At 39.8% G+C, this 24,266-nt stretch overlaps 2 protein-coding genes and 2 non-coding genes across 6 annotated transcripts in view; 1 reads left to right on the forward strand and 3 right to left on the reverse strand.

Moving 5' to 3' along the window:
• Positions 1–152: 152 nt before the first annotated feature.
• On the reverse strand, positions 153–10,623 carry CCT6A (chaperonin containing TCP1 subunit 6A). Of its 2 annotated transcripts, none has more exons than XM_003998612.6 (14): positions 10,370–10,623; positions 9,860–9,923; positions 8,106–8,240; positions 7,142–7,315; positions 6,291–6,394; positions 5,427–5,537; positions 5,000–5,159; positions 4,823–4,905; positions 3,790–3,886; positions 3,354–3,501; positions 2,567–2,700; positions 1,959–2,061; positions 1,396–1,468; positions 153–1,183 (listed from the first exon to the last, which is right to left on the reverse strand). In XM_003998612.6, the coding sequence occupies exons 1-14, from the start codon at positions 10,504–10,506 to the stop codon at positions 1,111–1,113; spliced, it is 1,596 nt and encodes a 531-aa protein (XP_003998661.1). In that variant the 5' UTR covers positions 10,507–10,623; the 3' UTR covers positions 153–1,110. The 2 variants fall into 2 exon arrangements, with proteins under 2 accessions (XP_003998661.1, XP_019676195.1); XM_019820636.3 differs by lacking the exon at positions 10,370–10,623 and adding an exon at positions 10,108–10,129.
• LOC111558320 lies at positions 3,175–3,314 on the reverse strand. The gene has a single exon (XR_002739041.1). It is a non-coding gene; the product is annotated as a small nucleolar RNA SNORA15 (small nucleolar RNA).
• LOC111558321 lies at positions 7,429–7,562 on the reverse strand. Its single transcript, XR_002739042.1, has one exon. It is a non-coding gene; the product is annotated as a small nucleolar RNA SNORA22 (small nucleolar RNA).
• Positions 10,107–24,266, forward strand: part of PSPH (phosphoserine phosphatase) — a 51,832-nt gene continuing 37,672 nt past the window's right edge. For both annotated transcript variants that reach the window (XM_023246265.2, XM_006942090.4), the window contains exon 1: positions 10,107–10,239. In XM_023246265.2, coding sequence (XP_023102033.1) covers positions 10,234–10,239 — 6 coding nt within the window. In that variant the 5' untranslated portion in view covers positions 10,107–10,233. The remainder of the gene's footprint in view (positions 10,240–24,266) is intronic.

Below are 24,266 nucleotides of genomic sequence, written 5' to 3' on the forward strand. Positions count from 1 at the left end.
CTGGTGGAGCCAGAGAAGAGATTAGTGTCCAGGGGCCCTGGCGTTCCACAAGCTCCTCCATTACACTGTGAACCGAACATTCCCACGGATTTTCTACCCATTTATATTCAAATTCCTTTTGGGCCCTGGAATACCATTTCAAGATCACAGAAAAGGTTTCAATTTAATATTTATTGCACACCGTAGGCAACTGCCAAGTCCTCAAAAACACAAAGCTTTGCAGCACACAACTTCACTCTCAAGGGCTGTGAATGAGATCTACCAACTATAAAAACAATTTTGTGGAAGCGAGTGGGAGAGAACAGTAACTTGGGTGAAAGACGACACTACAGAGTTTGGAATGGTCGGGCAGGTCCTTCAGCATAAGCACAGGTACAGACAGGGGTGTGAAAATATGGTCCATGTGAAAATCTCCTTTCCCTTAGCCCCCATGCCTTTAAGGGTGTTTTTCCCTCTGTCTCCTCTATTTCTAGTTTTCTCTCTTCATACTTTCAGTTTATTTATATATAATGATCAACTCCCTTGCCTCTACTTCACCCATCTTTCTGCCCAGTACAACTTTCCTGGGGAGCATTTTAGCAAAAGTACTTAAAAGCATTAAAAGTCCAAACAAATGATTCCAACAGTTTTACTCAGGAATTAATACTAAAGAAACAGGGATGCTTTCAAAATCTTAAGTTACTTTAAGTATTATTTATATTTGCATAAAAACCTACAAGCCTGACAGTGGAGAACTAGTAGATATATTAAAATACATCAATTAGAAGAAATTATTAAACCATTAAATTTGCTTTCCAAGGAACATTTAATAACAAGGTAGGTAACATACTTGTCTAACACGGTACTTTTAGATCATGGAAGCTAAAGCAAAACATCCTGTTCATTGGGTGAAAACAGCCTGCTTAATGGTGTACACTACAGTGAAATTTAAAAAAATACTGTAATTATAATTTCAGAACTTCAAAATTTGAGTGTCAGTGTTCTTTTTTTCGTATGGGAAAGGAAAATGCTTTTGAAAATCATTTGAAGCTTGGACGAAAATTCCATGGCTATATTCTTAGGATCACTCTGTAGTCTTCATGATACAGATGACACAAGGGAAGCTTCAATTCAACCTTTTAGAGAAGACATTCCAGCTCTCATGATCTCATCAACCAGGAGAATGTTGGTGGCAATCACAGTGCTGAAAGGGGATGGAAAGATCAGATGGCTCAGATGTGACATATGAACCCCAAACTGTGCAAATTATATCCAATTAAGTTTCTCCTTTCCCCTCAAAAATATAGAAGGCTAGTTTAGTTTTTATACTTTCAGCTGATTACATTTTTATGAAAAAAAAACCCATGTAATTAAACATACCAAAGGTTAGTTTAGTTTTGGCTGTCTCAAACTTACCAGGAGTGAAGAAGCTGTTTCTTTACACAATAGTTATCCCATATGCCTACTTCAGCAGCTACCATTGGCTCACCTGTAAAGTAACCCAGTATTCTTCAAATCACACACAGAAAGTTGGAAGATCAGAATGCAAATAAAACAGAATATTTTGTGATTTGCTCATCACTGATTATTCTCATTATCCAAAGTTCCTCAATTAGTCCAATTTTGCTCCAAACTACGATCTCTACTCAGAAGACATCCAGTAATAGTAATGTGCTATTTGGTTACCAAATGTTTGAACATCTCCATTTTTCCAGATGCATTCTTGTTTGTTCATATTAAAGTAGAGCACTTGAACTGGCCAAAATGGGCCTACCATTTCCCTCATTCCAGAAATCCTTTCTACTAATGTGAATGTATGATGCTGTTGACAGTAACAGGTCTTACAAATACTGCAGGATTCTGTTATCTTTCTTCCACTCTACTTTTCTCCAACATTCTTTTGTTTCCATTTTTTATCCTCCCTGATTTTACCTCACCTGAATCTAGTTTTCCCCCTACAAATAGCTGTGTTCTCTTACCTGTGTTCAAGTCCACACCTACAAGTTGACCTGATTCTGAATGTTCTGCTTGAACTTTAACTAGTGTTTCTTGAAGGTCAAAACCAGAATTCTGAGCAAGAACCTAAACAAACAAATTTAATCCTTTAAAAGACAGAACCCTAAGAAGTGATAAGAACCATAATTCCAATTAGTAAAAACAAAACAAAACAAAAAAACCCTTAAGATAGACCAGTATTTATGTTCATATCAGAGAATAACTAAATAGAACATTTGTTACTAACCAACTCATTAACCCACCCCAAGCCCAGCAATACACTGGTCATAAACTATATCCCTAAAATAGCATACAAGAGAAAACAAAAGAGCAAGCCTGTACTCTAGTATAACTCCTACACTGCAAACTCTTAAAACAGTTTATCTCCTGCCATCTGAAACTTCAGTTATTCAACTCCCTTCCACAGGAACCAAAAACATTTGGATAAGAGATACCTGGCTCTAGTTATGTTAAGGAGAAATGAATAAAACTTGTTTACTCAAAGTCTACATTATAAAAATGGCATTATCAAAAAGCTTTCATCAGCTAAATCATTTTGATGTAGTTAAGAAAACTGTTAAAGTATTCATACCTTGGGAATAATGAGCAATGCATCAGCAAATGCTTGCACTCCAAGCTGGGCCCTGCCCTTTACACTGGGCTTATATTTAATCAAGGCTTCTGCCATTGCCACTTCCACTGCACCAGCACCTGGAACTACACAGCCTGTTGGGGGCGGGGGGACGGAGAGAAATGCTAAGTTGCAGAAAAAACAAAACTGTAGAATCATTTTTTTTTTATTTTTATTTTTCAACTTTTTAAAATTTATTTTTGGGACAGAGAGAGACAGAGCATGAACGGGGGAGGGGCCGAGAGAGAGGGAGACACAGAATCGGAAACAGGCTCCAGGCTCTGAGCCATCAGCCCAGAGCCTGACGCGGGGCTCGAACCCACGGACCACGAGATCGTGACCTGGCTGAAGTCGGACGCTTAACCGACTGCGCCACCCAGGCGCCCCGAATCATTTTTAAGAAAATTAAAACACACACACAAAAGCCATCCATTTCTTGAGAATTCGGCATAACCACCACAGTGTTAATACTACACTTGAAAGCAATACAAGCAACACATCAAATAGCAAAATGGCCCAATTTAACTAGTACTTGGAAGCTCTTGCAAGGTCTTAGCATTAGTTCATTTATTTGTATCCACTTTTAATCATGATATGCTATATAAAAGCCTCGCATACCATCACAGGCATTTTAAAGGGAAGAGTTTACTTTTGCATGGTGTCTGGCTGTGTAAATTACTGATAAAAAGAACACAGTATTCAGCCATGCCTTTCACACTAGCAAAAGAATATACAATAAGGATCTTACCATCATCAATAGCATTTTTAACAGCCCTCAAGCCATCTCTTATTGCATCTTTGATTTGAGTGAGTGTGTGCTTATTTGGTCCTTTGACCAATAATGTGACAGAGCGAGGGTTGTTACATTTCTCAATAAAGGTGAATTTCTCTTCTCCCTATGTGAAAAAGATATTTTCAAAAACAGGATATGGTTATACAAAGAATGAAGAGGGGCTTATGGAAGAATAAGTAGTTTATTAATAAGAAAACAACATACCAATCACATTAAAGCAAATAAACTACTTCATATAAAAGAAATGTGACTTTTCCCATCAATGGCTTATCATTACTATACATAAGCATCAAAATGTATGTAAACAGATCAAAAATATGATTCTGGGTTTGAATGAATTCATGAACGAAACATCATTGTATTATCATCTTCAGAAAGAAAATACACTCACCAATGTATATTCATAGACAAGTCCTGCATGTCCCAAACAATCAGGATTTAGGTCATCAAAAGAATTTAGAGCTACTCCACCACAAGCAAGAGTCAGCCTGAAATATTGGAAGTGTTTTAAGGGAGACCTGTAAGTGGCTTTGTTATGTTTGAAGAGATTAATAATTTTTAGGAAGCGATCTTTCAGAATTACATACCGAAATGAGATATTCTGAAATGTATTTTAACTCAAGCCTTTCCATTCACCACCAACCAGCTAAAAACCAGTCTTTTCTCCTAACTCACCATTTAAACCAGGCTTTCAAAGTTAGGAAATACTCCTTTGATAAGAAATCTAAAGGCGAACAAGAGCTCTTTACTGTGGTGAGCTCTGAGGAAAAAGTAGTTCTTTGAAACCCCTTGATGCTGTCTCTCGACATGGTTACATACATACACATTTCATGGTTTAAAATTAAAACAAGCATATACCAAAGTTCACAGCAGCATTATTCACAACAGCATTATTCACAACAGGACATTTGAGAAGAAACTCAAATGTCCACTGATAAATGTATAAATAAAATGTGATATATTCATACAATGGAGTATTCTTCATCCTTGAAAGGGAAATGAGATTCTAACATATGCCATACAACATGGATGAACTTTGAAACTATCATGCTAAGTGAAGAAGCCAGACACAAAAGGACAAATACTGCATGATTCCCTTACAGGAGGTACTGAATTTAGAGACAAAATAGAATAGTATTTACCAGGAGTGGGAGAAACAAGGTTATTATTTAATGAGTAGAATTTCAGTTTGGGAGGATGGAAAAGTTCTAGAGATGAATGATGTAATGGCTGCACAACAACGTGAATGCAATTTAATGCCACTGGATTATAATTAGAAAAAATGAGTAAAATGTTAAGTTTTATATTATGTGTATTTTATCACAATAAAAAAAGGAAAAACGTAATTACAGGAGAAAAAGCAATCCCAGTTAACTTGCAAAATAAGTAAAATTTACATCACCAAGATAATCTGGTATCTGTACCTTTCCATATTTCTCCTTTTAGCCCTCCGCAGAGCTACTATGCCTTCTTTTGCAAGAGCATCTAAGGAAAAGGGGTCAATTCCCTGTGTCAAAAACAAGTTAGTTTTAGTAAGAAGTCACCTTAAAAATAACAATGAATGATACAGGCTCATTCATAAAGTAAAACTTCATTCTCACCTTTTGATTAATAACCACAAATCCTTTATCTGAATCACCACAGACTTTCTTTTTCAGTTCTATTATTTTTTTAACTCTATCTTCAATGAATTTTCTTTCAGCTTTTACAAGCTTCTCTCTCTCTTCTGCACTCTTGTAAAAAAAGCCAGAATTCACTTCTCTATTTAAAAAAAGTTGGGGGTGGGGGAGGGGGGAGGGAAATATTTATTTTTTAAGATAAACCAGCCGAAGAAATTGGGTTAGTCTTGAGATTTAACAAATAGTTAACTCCAGTCCTTATCCCTGGAATGTTTTCAGAAGTTATTTTCTATAATTCACCCAAACCCAACTGAGGCATTACTATCCTCAGAGTAATCTCACAAGTGACTTGCCCAAAATACAAGCTGCTCCACCTCTCCACTCCATTTGTAAGGGGCTATAGACTCACGTTTTTTCATATTCTAATGACACATTGCATGTGAGGATGTATGCATCTTCTACTCTTTTCTTCATATCAGGATGCCGCGCCCCATGGTCTAAAACAAGACCTCTGATTAAGCTGTTAAAATACATAATTTATAGTTATTGATTTCTAAATGATACATAACATATATTAATGAAATTCAAACACTGAATTGAGACTGTATTGATAATTTTCACACAACTTTATGAGTTTTTGAACAAGACTTTTGGGTGAAACCAGGCAGGTTCAATTATGAAAAAACAATATCCAGAACATAACAGACACGACCCATTCAAACAAAAGTAACAACCCTTATCTTGTACAGGAAACTGCAGAGAAATAGTTGCAAATGGTTGGCTATCAAATTGTGATTACCTCCTTTAAAACATATTTCTCTTAAAGTTTGTTTATTCATTTTGAGAGAGAGCAGAGCATGTGTGTGCGGGGGGGGGGGGGGGGGGGGGGGCGGGGGGGGGGCAGAGAGAGGAGATGATCATAACCTGAACTGAAACTAAGAGTTGAATGCTGAGCCACCCAGGTGCCCCTAAAAATATTTTTTAACTTGGTCATTGAAACATATATTTTAAATTCCCCACCAGTCTATTATGCTTTGTATCCCACAATTCAGTAAATCACTGATGTAGCTCACTTTTCAGAATCATTCTGACTATAAACACATCATACCAGTAACTTCAAGAGGAAACACTACTGAGCAAACTAAATATTCACCTAGGAATACACACAGGAATTCAGAGACAAAAAAAAAAAAAGTCAAAACAGATGTACTGTAAAAAGTGCCTGTAAATTTGGAAACATACCATAAGGATTTCATAGCATCCTACCACCTACCTTGTATCAGTTTCAGATTTATGTTTCATCTCCATAATCTCAACCATGAAGAGGTCAATAGGTTCATCTTGTTTTTTAATGGCCAAAATGGAATCCACCACAGCCTACAATAGGAGCATAACCATTAGATGAATTTGATTTGTAGAAGTCCAGACACTTATGTTGCTTGTTCTTCAGAGAAGCGCAGTTTCTTTAAAATCTCTGAACTGATCTAAGCCCTTCTCTATGAGCTAACAGAATACATTATTTGTAAAGGATTGAAGTCATTTACATTCCTGACATCTCAATTTATAATTAGGTAAAGAATCACTGACATCCCCACTATTTTATTAAAAATATTGACGGCACAAGTTTTTTTCATAATAAAATTTCCATTTTATAAACCTTTAATAGAAACTCTGATTATATCTTTATAACCTGGTCAGGTATACTATTATTTGATTTTCTCATTTTACATTTTAGGAACACACATCAGTTACTCTCACTACCACAAAAAGGAAACTACTTATTTCACATGGTATAACACTGTGAATGTTTTTTTTTTTTAATGTTAAAAAAAAATTTTTTTTTTTTTTTGCCTGGGGGGGGGTGCGTGAGTGAAAGAAGGGTGGTGGGGGTGGGGTGGAGAGAGAGAATCCCAAGCAGACTCCCAATGTCGATACACGGCTCCATCTTACAACCATGAGATCATAACCCGAGCCAAAATCTAGAGTTGGGACACTCAATGGACTGAGGCACCCAGGAGCCCTGACACGGTGAAGGTTTCAGATAGCATCCTGTAACCGAAACTAGGAAGTGTATCAAGGGTCTTCAACACAGGTGTACTGTACCAAATGCCACATTTAACATACCTCTGTTAAGACATCAGCAAGTTCAGCATGCACTTTAGTACGTAGAGATGTTCTGGCCACATCTATAAGTGTTTCTCTGTCCATTTCTTTGCTTACTTTGACTTGTTCCAAAAACTGAAGTGCCTTTTCCTTTGCAGCTTCAAATCCTTCTGTTATTATTCTGGGATGAAGACCCTACAAACATATAATCATATAACCATCATCTCTAACACTGGAGTTCTTCAATTAGATGACAAAGTAAATTTTTAAAGGAATATTCTGGATCATTTACATGCTTTAATACAATAAAATGTGCTGACTTTCTGAATACATTTAAAAGGATAGATAGTCCTTTCAATGCAGAGGAAAAGAACAGACATTGCTGTAGCACAGAGTCAAAACCAAGGGAACTATAAAGCACACTTGGGTTTTCACTGTGCAAACCACAAGGAATAATGCCCCAAACTCAAAACTGTGCTCAGGGGGACCATTTATTCACATCTCTTACAAACAAAAACAGGGAGACCAAGGGTCTCATTTTCCTCTCTTCCCAGGAATTTCTTGGCATTAGATCACTACTATGGTTTGCTTTAACTTTCAAACTACTCAGGACTAAAAAAAAGTTGTGAATTCTTATTTAAATTTACATTTTAGTTGGCTTTTTCTTTATAAATATGCCTAGTCCTGAATATCTGGTTTCTAGATCTCAACTACCAATCTATGTTATAGACATATATAAATCATATGCAATGCCACTTGATCAAAAAAAAAAAAAAAATCCTGCAGGCCAAGGAAGGTTCTTTAATCTGTCCAGGATCACAATAAACTTGTATAAGACCAGGCTCTGGTTCCAAGATTTAAGCCCCCTGCTCTTTACATTCTACTATACTGCCTCAGCTACTATGAACACATAAATTTATATAAATAAAATTCAGATTATTTCATGTTTACATAACTATCACAGAAACACAAGAATCATGTATACTTCAGAAATGTAGAGATCCGCCTGTTTCAGTAGTTCTCCAATGATTAGGACATTGGAAGTGGTACCATCACCAGTTATGTCATCCTGGGCTGTTGCTACTTTGGCTATTAAGGAGGCTGTTGGGTGTTGAATTTGCTGGAAGTAGAAAAAGAAGAAAATTACTTAAATTCAAACAGTCCAAATAAATATACCTTAAAATATCTGAAGGGACTCCTTTAAGAGCATCTATTTGCATAAATTGCCCAAATGTTCAGCTACATGCGGCGCTGATTTAAAACTCACCATTAACTATTTTACACATCAATTTATGGTAATAAAAACATTCACATATAGATTTGAGTGGATTATCTCCACTTTACGGATGAGGAAATCTGAGGCTTAGTTAAGGTTTATTGAAGGTGAGTTACAAGTAAGAAATAATTTCAAATCCATGCATGCTTCTTTATGACAAATCTATGGCTCTTGTGACAATAAACCAGGTTCCTTCTTTTTTCTTTTTTAATACATATTTTTTTACGTTTGTTTATTTTTGAGAGAGACAGAATGCGAACAGGGGAGGGGCAGAGAGAGAAGGACACATAATCCACCGCAGGCTCCGCTCTGAGCTGTCAGCACAGAGCCCTATGTGGGGCTCAAATCCATGAACTGTGAGATCATGACCTGAGCCAAAGGTGGACACTTAACCAACTGAGCCATCCAGGCGCCCCTAAACCAGGTTCCTTCTAAAATTAAACCCCAGCAGCCTCCAGTTCAGTTGGAACGGAACAAATAATTAAAAAGAAAAAAAGTTCCTTTAGTAAAGATCATCGGTGAATGCTACATCACCGAAGAAACGTTTTGGGAGAACAGGATATTCATTATGTCTCCAACATCACCCACAGATTCTTAATTACAAAGGATCCAAACAATGCTCCTGTACTGCTTTTGATTTTTAAATCTCCTATTCTCCACTAACCTAGTGCAGCCTTTTGTCTCTGGGGACACTGACAGTTTGTCTGCTAGCACAGGTCACCACTTAGCCAACTAAAAACAAACTAAAACTAACCTTCTAGGTTAGCTGATCCTTACTGAAGATGTTTACAAATATCTGCAAACTGAAGGCATGGTACACTAATACCAAAACCCTAAATTTTATTCTGAATTCAAAACACAGGCAAGTCATTTCCTTTCTTGGATTTTAAGTGCCAGGTTTTGGAAACTTAGGGAAGAGTAAAACAATTGCTCCTCTCAACAGTCTTATATTCTTGGGTCAGTGAGACTTAAAAGCGGTAAAGCAAAGAGTTTTGTCTCCCCTTCAGCTGGAGGTGGAGATGGACCAGACAGAAACTGCGGTTTTATAAAGAGAAAAAATAGCATATGAATAATAACAACAACAATAATAATAATAATAAAGTATAGCCGTGTTATCACATTTTGCACCTACCTGGGTCAACCGCTTAGTTTTCCAAATTTTAATAAATTTTAGTAACTACCATCCTTTAACCAAGGACTTACATGGCAAGAGTAGGGATTCAAAAATAAGTTATCAGACTCCCCAGGGTTCCTCCTGGGGAGGAGGAACTGTCAGTACTGTTCTGGGGAGTACTGTACTGTCAGTACTGTTACCGATAATATTCCTTTTCTACTTCCTCCAGACCTGCTGAGGGCTAATAGTGATTTCTCCTATTTTGAAAATGAACATTAAAAATCCTCTTGCAAATTACACGTAATACGGAAAACCAAGACATTTTTGACCTAGTATAGCAGTCTCTCACCATTTCATGAAGCAGCACATTGCCATCTTTAGTAAGCTTGATGTCTCCAGCACCAGAAACAAGCCTGTTCAATGGGCAGAAATGAACCACAGTGTGACTTTTTCAACGGACACCAAATTAAGAGTCCCATTCAAATCCGGCTTTACCCAGAACCTAGGGAGCTGGGGCCACGCGGCTGGTTCTCTCTACCCAGCAATAGGAATGATGCAGTGCCCACCCCCTCCCTTCAGAGAAACAGTCGGCCGAACCCTTAGGGTTGCTGGAGCCCAGGGCGCGGGGGAGCGCCGCGCACGCGGGCAGCTTTGTTCTCCGCAGAGACGGCATCGATTACAAAAGGAAACGGCCGGGGCAGGAAACAGGCGCGACCCAGGAGTATGCGGGTAAGTAGGGCCGTAGCCGCGAGCAGAGGCCCAGGGGCGGCGAGCTCAAGGCCGTGGCCCCCGCCGCCATGCCCGCGACGGCGCGAGGTGCGTGGTGTCCGCCCTACCCTACCCGCCGGCCCCGCCTTACATCTTCATGGTGCCTTTAGGCCCCAAGTTGGTCCTCAGCACGTCCTGCAGTCCCCGGGCCGCGCTGATGTTGACCGCCAGCGCCGCCTGGGCTCTGGCTACCTCGGCCTTGGGGTTCAGGGTCTTCACGGCCGCCATAGCTAACCACCACAGGAAGAGGAGGAGACCCGGCGTGCGGAGTGCCTAAAGCCGGCTCAGTGTGGCCTGGAGGCGCTACCCGGGTCTTCTGGAAAAGTCGGGCGCGCCCGGACCGTCCCCAGCGTGCCCGCGCTGCTGCCATTGGGCCGCGAGTCGGCCAGCGCCGCTCATTGGCTCGCGGCGCCTGACGTTCCGCCCCTCGCGGCCGGGCCCCGGCGCCATTGCTCACGAGAAGACCCTGTTCCCAGGCAGAAAGGGCTCGCAGCGTTCCGGTTTCGCCGCCGTCTTGGCCCAGCTTGGCCGTCCCGGGACCTGAGGACGGAGGCGGGGCGGGGCGCGCGGCCGCTTTTGCGCCAGGCTGGGCCTGTGGGCGGCGCGCCCCCCGGCATGATTGCAGTGTGGGCCGCTCTTTTCTGGAGGTCTCTGGCCGCCGGTGTAGGGTGGACTTCTCCCTCCCCCACTCGCGCGGTTTGCCCTGCTTCCTCCCCTTGCTTCTCTGCTTCCCGTCACTAGCGTTTTCTTGACTTGATACCGTGTGCCTGTAGGGCTTCTAGGTGCTGTGGCGATACAGAAGCGAATCCGATAAGGGCCCTCGCCCAATGTTTTAAGCCTAGAGAAGATGAGATAGAATGCAAGGTAGAAAATGCTCGATGCCTATTTACCAAGCTGCAGGATTGGTGCTATGCGAGAAGCATGTCAGTCCACCCTTTGGGCTCCGGACACTGCTGAGGCCTCAGGCTCGCAAGGCAGGTTTTAAAACTTAAACTTGATGGAGTAGTGAGTCGTGTACGTTCTTTGAGAGGACTCCTTTTTAAGACAAAAAAAAACCCTGAAACATTTCTCCCATTGTTTTCTAGTATCCAGTACCCCCCCCCCCCATATTAGGTATTCAGTAATGCCTTGTGTTTCATTTTTATAAGTAGTAACGAAGCTTGTTAGAACTCAGAGGTGCCAAAGGGTATCTGGTGAAAAGTATGCCTTCCTCCCTCATGTTCAACTTGCTTTATAGACAAGCACAATTACCATTATGTACTCTGAATTTCCGAGAGGTTTTCTGAACTTACAAATTCATATGCATATAAATATAAGCATTTTCCCCACACAAAATGTCAATTTATAATACACACTGTTGGTGTATATTATACTTAAAGTATCTTGGTGATGGTACCATGGCAATACGTATAGGGATTCCTCGTTGTTAGCAGCTGAATCATATTCTTTGTAAGAGTGACAACATCAACTAGCCGTCTACTGGTTGATATTTAGGTTGTTCCCAGTCTTCTGCTACTGAAGCTGCAGTGAGTATCCTGGTATATAATGCTTTTAAGTGGGTTTGTATATTTGAGAATCATAAAAGCATATATATAAATTTGAGTAATAGCATTACACAGGAGACTTGTGTTTACTTGCATGCAGATTTATTTAACTAGTGTTGGAGATGTGTGGGGAGACATAAGCAGAGATGAAGATTGTGTAATTTCAGGCACGTGCTTGTAGGTAGGGAAAGGGAGTGGGTCTCCTGAGATAAAATTGAAGGGGGCACCAAACACTCAGTGATTGAGATCAACAGTATTTTAATGCGGTATTTTTTTAAGTCACTATGAATGCAAGAAATCCACAATGAAGAAATACTGGAATCTTAATTAGGCATCTCCACTAACATCATACCAGGCCTTAGACAAAGTCTCAGCAAAACAGAAGAATCCACATGATCTCTGTAGAGGGAATCTATTTGTATGTGTCATTCTTCTAGTCTCCGTTATCACACTTTCAGACAAATCAATTATTTTCATTATATGATACAAAAGAGAACTTTAATATTTTTTTATTTTTAATGTTTATTCATTTTTGAGAGAGAGGATCTGAATTGGGCTCTGTGCTGACAGCAGAGATGCTCCTAGAATAGGAGAACTTTAGAATGTCTTTGGAGAATTTCAAACAAGAGGTCATGTTGTGGGAGCAGATCCATTTCAATACTTCATGGAAGAAATGTCAACAGATGTTTAGCTATTTGATACAGGAGGGATTTCAATAAAGAATAAAATTTTAAGGAAAGAACTCTAGTGAGGCAAGGTGGTATATTAGAATCCTGGAGTCCAACAATTTAAGTTTGAATTCTAGTTTTGCAGTATTTACCAGTAGGTGACCTTGGACAAGTTACTAAGCTTTTTTGACTCTGTTTCCTAATCTATAAAGTAGGGGTAAGTGAGATCTTGGAGAAAATTAAATGCAATTGCACGTATAACATGCTTTGTATTGTGCCAGACATGGAGGGTGTTAAGTAATTGCCACTTCTGCATTAATGTAATGTAATTAAACTATATAGTTTTTATAGCACCTTCACGTATAGTGTTTCACTTGATCCTAATATGAATCCTTTGAAGTTTAGTAGATCAGTGTCATAAACCAGTTTCACCGATGATTAAATACACAGAGATTAAATGACCAACAAGGTCACTCTGTGTTATATGCAGAGAAGTCTGGAAATCTAGATTTCACCCTTGACTGCTTCCTTTGCCAGTCTCCCACATCTACTTACTCCCTGAACATTTTCATTTTCTAGATCCCCCTCTCTACACTCTATTCACTCTTCTCTATCCCCATTTACACCACTCAGGTTTAAGCCATGATCATTTCTTGTACAACTACTGTAGTGCCCTAAGTAATCTTTATTCCCCATGTTGCTAATGGAGCAATCTATCAAAAGTAAATCTACAAACCACAGCTCTGTTTATAATCCCTGTTATCCCCAGGACCTTAGACTGAAATCTAAATGCCTTAGTTTGCTTCCAGGATCAACTACGTCTTGTGCCTACCTCTCTCTCTTTCTTTCTGTCTCTCCCTCCCCTCTTCCCTCTGTCTCCTCTGTCTCTTCTGTCCCCTCTCCCCTCTCTCCTCTCTCTTCTTTTTCACTCACTTCATGCTCTTGTCATTCTGAACTTTTCAGTGCTTAGAACCTTCTACTTGCCTTCAGCCTGAAACACTCTTCAAGGACCACTAGTCTCATTTTCATCCCCATCCCAGTCCCCATCCAATGGCTATAGAAATAAAATCCCTAATCCTCAAGAAGCACGTGGCCTAGTTAGGGAGATAGACTGGTGAACAGGTAAATGACCATAAAGTGTAGAATGTTATAGTTAAGAGATGAATGAAGTGCTGTGAGCACAAAAGTATTAACTTTGAGCACCAAGGATGGTTTCTTGGAGGAGGTGTCTTTAATAGAATTTTGAAAGATACATAGATTATTTCTGAAGAAGAAGATTTAGGAGAGTGATTCCAGGCTGAGCAACAGTGGGAGTGCCTGGCGCACCCAATGGAAGATGGATATGTAATATGGAGGGAAGAAGGTTGCAAGAGCTAAATCTGGAGAAGTAGCATGTTCTGTTTTGGTTAAGGCATCTGGGTCAGCAGTGGGAACCCAAAGAACTTGTGGTAAAGATTATTCTAGAGGTGAAATGGAGGATGAACTAAGAGAAGACTAAGGATAGGGTAGTCAGAAAAAGGGTATTGAAAAGCCCATGCAGAAGGTGATGAAGACATTTAATGACATAAAGAGGTATTCTTGATAAGAGGGAAAAACATGTTTTAAACAGCATGTATTATATGTTCTCATTTTTGTAACCACTCCCCACATGCAGCTATACAAAAACAAGGATATGCATCAAAATATTAACATTATATTAAAAAATTCAGAATATTTTCATTTTTGCAAACCTTCCCAAATTTATGTATCCACAAAAGGAGAACTATATACGTGAAAATATAAAATATATAAAGCATTTTTAAATTAAGTCCCTCAAGTGTGTGTGTGTGTTTGTGTGTGTAGAACCAGGAGAATATACATCAACATGTTTAACATTTTGTTTCCATGTTTGCCAATCTTATAGGTGAAAAATGGTATCTTAGATTTGTTTATTGAGAGTTGAGCATATATCTTATATGTAAGAGCCATTTGTAGTTCTTTGTGAACTGTCTATTCGTCTTTTGACTGTTGTCTTTGGTTACTTGTGGATTTATAGGATCTCTTTATGTTTTCTGTGTTGCAATTTACTTTTCTCACTACTGTTTGTTCAGTATTTTGTATTTATGTCTTTTTTCCTATTAAAAATTCAAAAAATTCTTTCCATGCAGTCAGATATATCCTTTTTTCCCCCTTTTATGGGCATTTGGATTTTGTGCTATACTGTGTAAAAGAGGCCTTAACACTCTTAAAAAGTATTCTTGGGGTTCCTGGGTGGCTCAGTCAGTTAAGCATCTGACTTTTGGTTTTGGCTCAGGTCATGATCTTGAGCTTTCGTAGGTTCAAGCCTCAAGTCAGGCTCTGTGCTAGCAGCTCATAGCCTGCTTGGGATTCTCTCTCTCTTTCTGCCCCTTCCCCACTGATACTATCTCTGCCTCTCAAAATAAATAAACTTTAAAAATTAAAAAAAAAAAACTATTCTTAAATTTCCTCCATGCTTTCTTTTTTATTTTTAAGGTTTTATTTTTCATTTTAATGTTTTTTGTTTTTTGTTTTTTTTGAGAGAGAGACAAGAGAGAGACAGAGTACGAGTGGGGGAGGTGCAGAGAGAGAGGGAGACACAGAATCCGAAGCAAGCTCTAGGCTCTGAGCTCTCAGCATTCAGAGTCTGATGCAGGGCTTGAATTTGTGAACCTCAAGATCATGACCTGAGCTGAAGTTGGACACTTAACCGACTGAGACACCCAGACGTCCCGATATTTTATTTTTCATTTTAATCCTTGCTTCATTTGGAATTTATTTTGATAAGGAATAAGATAATCTGTGGTATTAAAAACGTACATTTGGGCTTTGTCCCTGGTTCCTGGCACAGAACTCCTAAACCATTTTTGAGTGATACGAGTATCTTTTGTTATCCATAATGATCCCTTTTAGGATAAGCCTGAGTCTGTGCGAATGATGTGAGTAAAGATGGGAACCCTAGATAGCCTCAGGATGGGAGCTGGTCACTAGAAAGACCAAACACACTGATTAGAGGGTGGGGACTCTCAGTCCCATGTCCCCATCCTCTGGGGAGTGGAGGTGGCAGCAGATAGGTTATAAAAATGCTTGAATAGCCAGGGTGGGTGAACACATTGATATTGTGGTAGGGTAGTGTACCTAGAGGGTGTGGAAGCTCTGTGCTGCTTCCCCGATACCTTGTCTTGTGCATCTCTTCCATTTGCCTCTTCCTGAGTTATAATAAACCATAAACCTAAAGGAAGTGATTTCCTGACTTCTGAGTCAGTCTCCAAAATGTTCAAACCTGAGGAAGGAATTGTGGAACCCACAAATTTACAGGTAAATCAGATAGAAATGCAGGCAGCTTGGAGACCTAGGACTTGTAACTGGTACCTGAAGTGGAGGCAGTCTTCTGCGACTGAGCCCTTAACTGCAGGGTCTGTGCTAATTCTGGATAGAGTTAGAATTGAATTAAGTTACTGGACACCCAGTTGGTGTTGGAGAACCAAGAAAGTTGGTGTCTGAGAACTGAATTGGTTATTGGTGTTTGGAAAAAGATTACACAGAATCCAATTTAATTTTTTTCCGGAATAATTCATTTTCTACTATTAATATGTAGTACAGTCCTCAGACGTATGTGCTACATTCTCAGATGTATCTGGATCTACTTTGGTCTATATTCCATAGCTATGTCTTTGTAAGTAGCAACACCATATTGTTTGATTTGTTGTAGTTTTATGTTTCAAAATTCGGTAGGGCTAGATCCTCTTCATCAATCTTTTTTTCAGAAGTTTTCTGGCTATATTGCATGTTTGTTTTTCTTTCCAAAGGAAGTACAGAATTATCTAGTTTAAAAAAAAACTATTGTTTTGACCTTTGCTTTAAAAAATCAACATGTTCAGTACTGCAAAAGAAAAAACAGTAAAAAATAAGCATGCATTACTTTTTATTTTTTTTTTTATTTTTTTTTTTTAATTTTTTTTTTCAACGTTTATTTATTTTTGGGACAGAGAGAGACAGAGCATGAACGGGGGAGGGGCAGAGAGAGAGGGAGACACAGAATCGGAAACAGGCTCCAGGCTCTGAGCCATCAGCCCAGAGCCCGACGCGGGGCTCAAACCCACGGACCGCGAGATCGTGACCTGGCTGAAGTCGGACGCCTAACCGACTGCGCCACCCAGGCGCCCCGCATGTATTACTTTTTAAATAAGACGTATTTTATAAGTGGGATAGTCAAATTAAAGCAGTGGACATACAGATCGCAAAAGGCCGGTGGCTACAGGCATTTTTGACATAAAATTGAAAGAATTTTGAAACATGTGACTTCTAATTTAGGAGTCTGAAGAGGTCAAAGAATTCCCAGAAGTGGGACAGGTTTAGGATGAGTATGTGGAATAATAGTATATTGATTTGGGGTAATATTTTTTCTGTTATTGGCCATTCATTCTTTGAGTGTGTACTTTGTGGCAGAGTACTATGCTTGGGTTAAACATATGCACATGATAAGAGAAGACTCTTTCCTTTAGAGCCTTCCTAGTCTATTAGAGAGACAAACATACAACAGTATACACAATATACATGATATACTGAACAGCTATAATGGTATATTCTCAGTGTCATGCTACTAGGGAAGACTTCCAAAAGCAAATCTTTTAAAAAATATTTAAAAATATATTTACTTTTTCTTATTACAAAGATAATACATAACAATTACAGAAAAAGTAGCAAAAACCATTTTAAATAAATTCATAAACTTACTGCTCAGAGATAACCATTTGTGATGATAAATTTTATGTGTCACCTTGGCTGGGCCACGTTAGTATCCAGATACTTGGTCAAATGTTATTCTGAAAATTTCTGTGATAGTGTTTTTTGGGTGAGGTTAACAATTTAAATTGGTGGACTTTGAGTAAAGCAGATGATTTTACATAATAGGGGTGTGCCTCATTCAATCAGTTGAAGGCCTTAATAAACTAAAGACTGACCTCCCTATAGCAGGAAGAAATTCTGCCAGTAGATTGCCTTTGGATGCAAACTGCAACTCTTCCTTGGGTCTCCAGTCTGCCAGTCTTTGCTGCATGTTTTGGACTTATCAAGCCTCCACAATCATGAGAGCTACTTCCTTAAAGTAAATTTCTATCTCTCTCAACAGTACATAGTGCCCTCACTTTAACAGTAGACACCCTGGGAGGCTATATCTATATATACATCGAGATACACACCTTGTTCGTTCTGTTTGGAGAATCCTGATTAATACAGATTTTGATACTGAGAGTGGTTCTAAAGGAGCAGAATCTTAAGGATGAATTCTCTAAATTGGTTCCGGGTTTTCTAGAATTGGCGGCTCTCTGATATGATTAGATTTAAAGACACTAATGATTCTGTTTCCAGTAGTAAAGAGAGTAAAAGTAATGATATAGTCTGTGACATGATACGAAAATAGAAATATGCAAAATTACCACTGGGTATCCTTAAACACTTATAAGAGTCAAGGAACTGGATTACCATGTATGTGACACCTTCAAACATTTTTGTCAAACTAATGAGTATAATGAGATTGGTTGTTGCTCCTAATGTCACTGAATAAAGTGGGGGGAAAAAAGAATGAGTTCAGGGATTCAAATTCCCAGCTCAAGCACTGTATAAACGATTGAAATCTTCTGTGTCTGTCCTGAAAAGATACTTAACTCTGGTAGCTGCAGAGCTGAGATTGCTGAAAACCAAACCCAAAATCTCATCATGTGAGTAGCTGAATTACAATGCAAATTGAAAAGAGGGCATTGATGAGGAAGGAATGGGATCCTGATATTTGGAATGGGATGTATGAGAATACTCTGATGAAGATGGGGACATTGAGCCTGTAAATCCTGTTGCACTTTCTTTGCCAGTAGAAGCAGCTTGTCCACCCCTGTCTGAGGAGATACACCCTGCATTGCACTAGGAAACTGTAATAGTTTCCCCCAAGGCAGTTGTCTTGAAAGACACTGCTGATTGTCTTCAGGACCCACTCCTACCACCCCTCTTTGCTTCTAGAACTATAACTAGGTTAATATCTCAGGAGGCCCTGAAAGCACAAATAAGTTACATGAAGAAGCAGCCCAAATATGCATGGTCCCAACTCCTGCTATTCTACCTTCTCTCTCTCAGCCTGCACCTGTGGCCTCAGAGGAAGTTCCTTGTGATCAGTTGACAGAGGAAGAGAGAAAACTTGGGCCTGGTTTACAAATGGTTCTGCAGGATATGCAGGCACTACCCAAAAGTGGGCAGCTGTGTATTACATCCCCTTTCTGGGACATTCCCCAAGGGCGGTGATAAAGGGAGATCCTCTCCATGGGCAGAACTTCACATCTGGTTGTTCATTTTGCTTGGAAGGAGAAATAGGCATGATGAATGATTATATACCAACTCATGGGCTGTGGCTGATAGTTTGGCTGGACAGTCAGGGACTTGGAAGGAACATGATTAGAAAATTGGTGACAAGGAAGTCTGGGAAAGAGATACATAGCTTGACCTCTCTGGGTGAAAAATGTGAAGATATTTGTGTCCCTTATAAATACTCACCGAAATACTCTCTTCAGCAGAAGAGAATTTTAATAAGTGGTTAGCAAATTGGCCTCTTTCTTTAGCCACCCCTGTTATTGCCCAGTGAGTTTATTTTATTTTTTAATATTATTTATTATTTTTGAGAGAGAAAGCACAAGGAGGAGTGGAGCAGAGAGAGAGGAAGACAGAGGATCTGAAGCAGGCTCTGCAGTGACAGCTGAGAGCCTGATGTGGGGCTTGAACCCATGAACCATGAGATAATGACCTGAGCCAAAGTCAGTGCTTAACCAACTGAGTCACCAAAGTGCACCCCAATGAGTTTATTTTCAAAGTGGCCATGGTATTAGGGATGGAGGTTATGATGGGATCAACAGTGTGGACTTATATTCACCAAGGCTGACCTGGCTACAGCCACTGTCAAGTGCCCAGTCTGCCAGCAGCAGAGACCAACACTGAGTCTCTGATATGACACTATTCCTCAGGGTGATGAGCTAGCTACCTATGGCAAGTTGATTACATAGGACCACTTCTGTCATGGAAGGAGCAACATTTTGTTTTTATTGAATTGACACTTACTCTGGACATGGAATTGCCTTCCCTGCACACAATGCTTCTGCCAAAACTACCATCCATGGACTTACAGAATGCCTTATCCACCATCATGGTATCCCACACAGCATTGCTTCTGGTGAAGGAACTCACTTTACAGCAGATGAAGTGTGGTAGTGGCCCCATGCTCATGAAATTCACTGGTCTTACAATGTTCCCCACCATCCTGAGTAGCTAGCTTGGTAGAATGGCAGAATGGTCTTTCAGACTCAGTACAGTGCCATCTAGCTGTCAGCTCAGAGCCGGACGTGGGGCTCGAACTCACAGGCCGCGATATCATGACCCGAGCCGAAGTCAGCAGCCCAACCGACTGAGCCATCCAGGTGTCCCTCTGCTCATTTTTTAATCAGATTTTTTTGATATAAGGTTTTGTAAGTTCTTTATATATTTTGGATATTAACCTCTTATGGGATGTATGATTTACAGTATCTTCTCCCATTCAGTGGGTTCCCTTTTCATTTAAATGAAATTTATTTTTAAATCCAGTAGCTTTTATTTATATATCTTTAAATATTTATTTTATTATGTTTTGGTTATCTTTGGGAAGTTCAGCTGTCCATGTGTTGGGTCTCCCTTGCCTATCTTCTATAGCAATCATTTTCTCTTTAACTCTTTCATTATTATTTTTTCATTTACTTTTTTTTAGAGAGAGTGTGAGCAGGGGAGAGGGGCAGAGGGAGAGAGAGAGAAAGAGAGAGAGAGAGAGAGAGAGAGAGAGAGAGAGAGAGAGAGAGAAAGAGAGAGAAAGAAGCGGGGCTCACTCAAAGCAGGGCTTGAGCTGACCAGATGTGGGACTCGAACTCAACAACCATGAGATCGTGACCTGAGCTGAAGTCAGATGCTTAACCGACTGAGCCACCAAGGCACCCCTCGTTGTGTTTTTAATATCAAGACAGAATGTATAGTCATTCTTGATTTTCATCTTTTCTGTGACTAACAGTTTTCTGGTGTGTGTATTTATGGGTAAGATTTGCTGCTCTTTTCTACCATTTTAACAGTAATTTCATATGGAAGGTTGTAATAGTTTGTATAGGAGAATACCACAGACTGGATGGCTTAAACAATAGAAATTTATTTTCTCACTGTTCTGCAAGCTGGGAGTCCAAGACAAAGGTTTCAGCAGGTTTGGTTTCTTAGGCCTCTTTTTGGCTTGCAGATGGCTGCTTTCTTGCAGTGTCCTCACATAGTCTTTGTTCTGTGTGCACTCACATTTCTGGTGTCTCTCCATGCATCCGATTTTCCTTTTTGTATCAGGAGCCCAGTTGGATTGGATTAGAGTGCCATCTGAAGACCTCATTTTAACTTAACCACCTCTTGGAAAGCCTTAACTCTGTTGTCACATTCTGAGGTACTAGAGGTTAGAACTTAAACATATGAATTTGGGGGGTACACAGTTTCAACTCATAACAAAGGTATTTGTCACTTTGTTCTTCTTTCTTTTACTTTTTAATCCATTTTTAAATGAGTTGTATTTTCTAGGACCCACCATTTTCAAGGATCTCCTGTGAAGGAAGGGCAAGAGGGGCCACGGTAGTTTTCCAGGCTGCACAATGCCAAAGTTTTCAGCTGCCACAGTTAGACTGCCTCATTCAATGTGGCACTTCTTTGTGCTTTTTGAGTAGCCCCTCTTCCTTTGCTTCTCTCTTCTAAACTGACCCTGTAGGCCTTCTGCTGTCAGACTTGTGTTCCCTGGCATCATCACTAGTCATCGCACACAAGGAACATAGTGCCTGCATTTCAGGTGAGCTCTTTATCTACTTTCTGAGATTAACACATCCGAGTTTCCAAGCCATTCTTTTTTTTTTTTTTTTTTTAATTTTTATTCATTTTTGAGGGGAGGGGCAGAGAGAGAGGGGGACGGGATCTGAAGCAGGCTCTGCGCTGAAAGCAAGTGAGCCGGATGCGGGGCTTGAACTCACAAACCACAAGATCATGACCTGAACGAACCAAAGCTGAAGTCAGATGCTCAACTGACTGAGCCACCCAGGTGCCCCCCACAAAGACATTGTTTTGAACACTGTACCTTCTCTGTCTACTGTGTTCCTTATAGCTTTAATGCAACCTCACTTCTCTCTATGTATGCTCTGCTTGTTTTGAACAATAAGTTTTTTGATTTTCACAAAAACTTCTCATCCTTAGGGAGTGAGTCTACTTTCTGGTGTTTTGTGGGACCTGCTGCTGCTGGTTACCTTACACACTCCCAAGTGCCACTTCCCACTCAGTGCAGCCACTGCTGAATCTCAGGGGCTGTTGGTAACCCTTACTCAGGCTTTCGAGTCTCTAGTTGCTTTTCGTCTCCTCATATTGCAGAATACTGGATTTTCAGGTCCTCCTCACCCCCATTATCTTTTTGTTGCTTTGTTTAATTTCTAGGAGGAGGAGGGGGAAGATTCAGTGTTAAATTGCTGCACTTATTATATCGTAATCATATTGCTTTATAATGTAAATTTTCCCATTTTTCTCCATTTATATTTTCCCTAATGACAAACATAATATATAATGCATTACCATGTAGGAAATTCAATTCAAGTGATACAAAAGAGCACAAGGAAGACTGAAAATCATTGAGAGGCAGACATTCAGCATTTTGGTAAACATTTCAAAATGTCACATACAGATTTATATGAATAAGTTTATACCGTATATATTGTTTTGTATTCTGCATTTTTATTCAATAATATATCCACAAGTTCTTTGTCAATAAATTTAGGTACAGACCATCCTTTTTAATGGTTCTGCTGTATTCTGTTGTACAACATATGTATATACAATAATTTAACTTATCTAATGAACATCCTAGAAGAGAAATATTTATGCATTGATTGAGTTTTTTGGGATAGGTAACTAGAAGTTGAAAAATTGCATGGATTTATATTCATACTACCAATAAGTGCCCATTTTCCCACATCCTTATCAACGTTTATCATCTTTGCACATCTGTGAAAAAAATTTGTAACTCGTTACTTTTCTTTGAATTTCTTTACTAGTTTAATTCAAATCTCTTTATTGGCCTTTAGTGAGTCACATACTCATGTCCTTTGCCCATTTTTCTACTGGAATGAGTTTTTTTCTTACTTACTTGTAGGCCTTCTTTGTAGTAATCTCTGCTGATCCTTGTCCTTTGTCACATCTATTCCTTGCTATTCTTCTGCTCTGCACTGACTCTTAAGAAAAATACATTTTCCTCCAGGTTCCTGTGTCAGCTGGCTTTTGGCTAGATTTGGTCAAGAGAAAGCCCTGAAGAGAGGAAATGAGAAACCTGGATATTTCTCCCCCATACCTCAGGTGCAATGTGTGTATTTCCTCTGTGGCTCCTGCTCCAATTGGAAAGGCCACTGTGGTTCCAGCTCCTACCAGATGATCCTGTGCCTGGTAATACCACCTCCCCAGAGTTGGCAGTAGCTTCTTGGAATTGTTACTCTCTGAGCCTGTTAGACACCTCAGTTTTTCCATTAAATGTCTGTTTCGCGCTATTAACTTCCCTTTATTGTATATACTCAGAATGGTTTTAACTTTACCATAGCTTACTTTTTTAATAAAGACTTTATATTTTTAGCAGTTTTAGGTTCACAGCAAAATTGAGAGGAAGGTGTAGTTTCCATAAAGCCTTTGCCCCCATCCATGCATAGCCTCCCCCATTATCCGTGTTGCTCACCAGAATGGTACGTTGTTGCAATTGATGAGCCTACACATCCTAAACACTCAAGTCCATAGTTTGCATTAGAGTTCACTCTTGGTGTTGTACGTTCTTTGGGTTTGCACAAACATGTAATGACGTATTGATTTTTCTAGTATCATACAGAGTATTTTCACATCCCTAAAAATCCTCTGTGCTCTGCCTATTCAGTTTATCCTCCTGCCCCATACCACCCCCTGCAAACCTTGGCAACCACTGATCTTTTCACTGTCTCCATTGTTTTGCCTTTTCCAGAAGGTCACATGGTTGGAATCATATAATACATAACCATTCAATATTGGCTTCTTTCACTTATTAATATGCACTTAAGCTTCCCCCATGTCTTTTTAGCCTTGATAGCTATTTCTTTTATTTTTTTTATGTGTATTTATTTTTGAGAGAGAGAGACAGTGTGAGCAGGTAAGACGCAGAGAGAGAGGGAGACACAGAATCGAAGCAGGCTCCAGGCCCTGAGCTGTCAGCACAGAGCCCGATGCAGGGCTCGAACCCATGAACCGTGAGATCATGACCTGAGCCGAAGTCGGACACTTAACCGACTGAGCCACCCAGGCGCCCCAATAGCATGTGCCACACACCATTTATTTATCCATTTACTTATTTATATTTCTTTTATTTCGTATTTTTAGTGTTTATTTTTGAGAGAGAGAGAGAGGTTGGGTGAGAGAGAGAGAGAGTGAGGGAGAGAGAGAGAATGCACACAGGGGAAGAGCAGAGAGAATGGGAGAGAGAGAATCCTAAGCAGGCTCCACACTGTCAGTGCAGAGCCCAATGTAGGGCTCGAACTCGTGAACTATGAGATTATGACCTGAGCCAAAATCAAGATTCGGACACTCAACCAACTGAGCCACCCAGGTGCCCCTATATATATATATATATATTTTAAAGTAGGCTCTAAACACAGTGTGGGGCTTGAACTCACACGACCCTGAGATCAGGAGTGGCATGCTCTAC

Source organism: Felis catus, chromosome E3 (assembly GCF_018350175.1).
Source record: "Felis catus isolate Fca126 chromosome E3, F.catus_Fca126_mat1.0, whole genome shotgun sequence".
NCBI lineage: Eukaryota > Metazoa > Chordata > Mammalia > Carnivora > Felidae > Felis > Felis catus.

What these genes read in the sequence shown, in the direction of transcription:
- CCT6A (XM_003998612.6), bottom strand. Translation starts at nt 10,506, where the DNA reads ATGGCGGCCGTGAAGACCCTGAACCCCAAGGCCGAGGTAGCCAGAGCC. An exon ending in TTGCTGATGTCTTAACAGAG is followed by an intron (nt 6,395 to 7,141) that starts GTATGTTAAATG and finishes CTCCTATTGTAG; the next exon opens with GCTGTGGTGGATTCCATTTT. An exon ending in TTGTCTATGAATATACATTG is followed by an intron (nt 3,502 to 3,789) that starts GTGAGTGTATTT and finishes TTTTTCACATAG; the next exon opens with GGAGAAGAGAAATTCACCTT.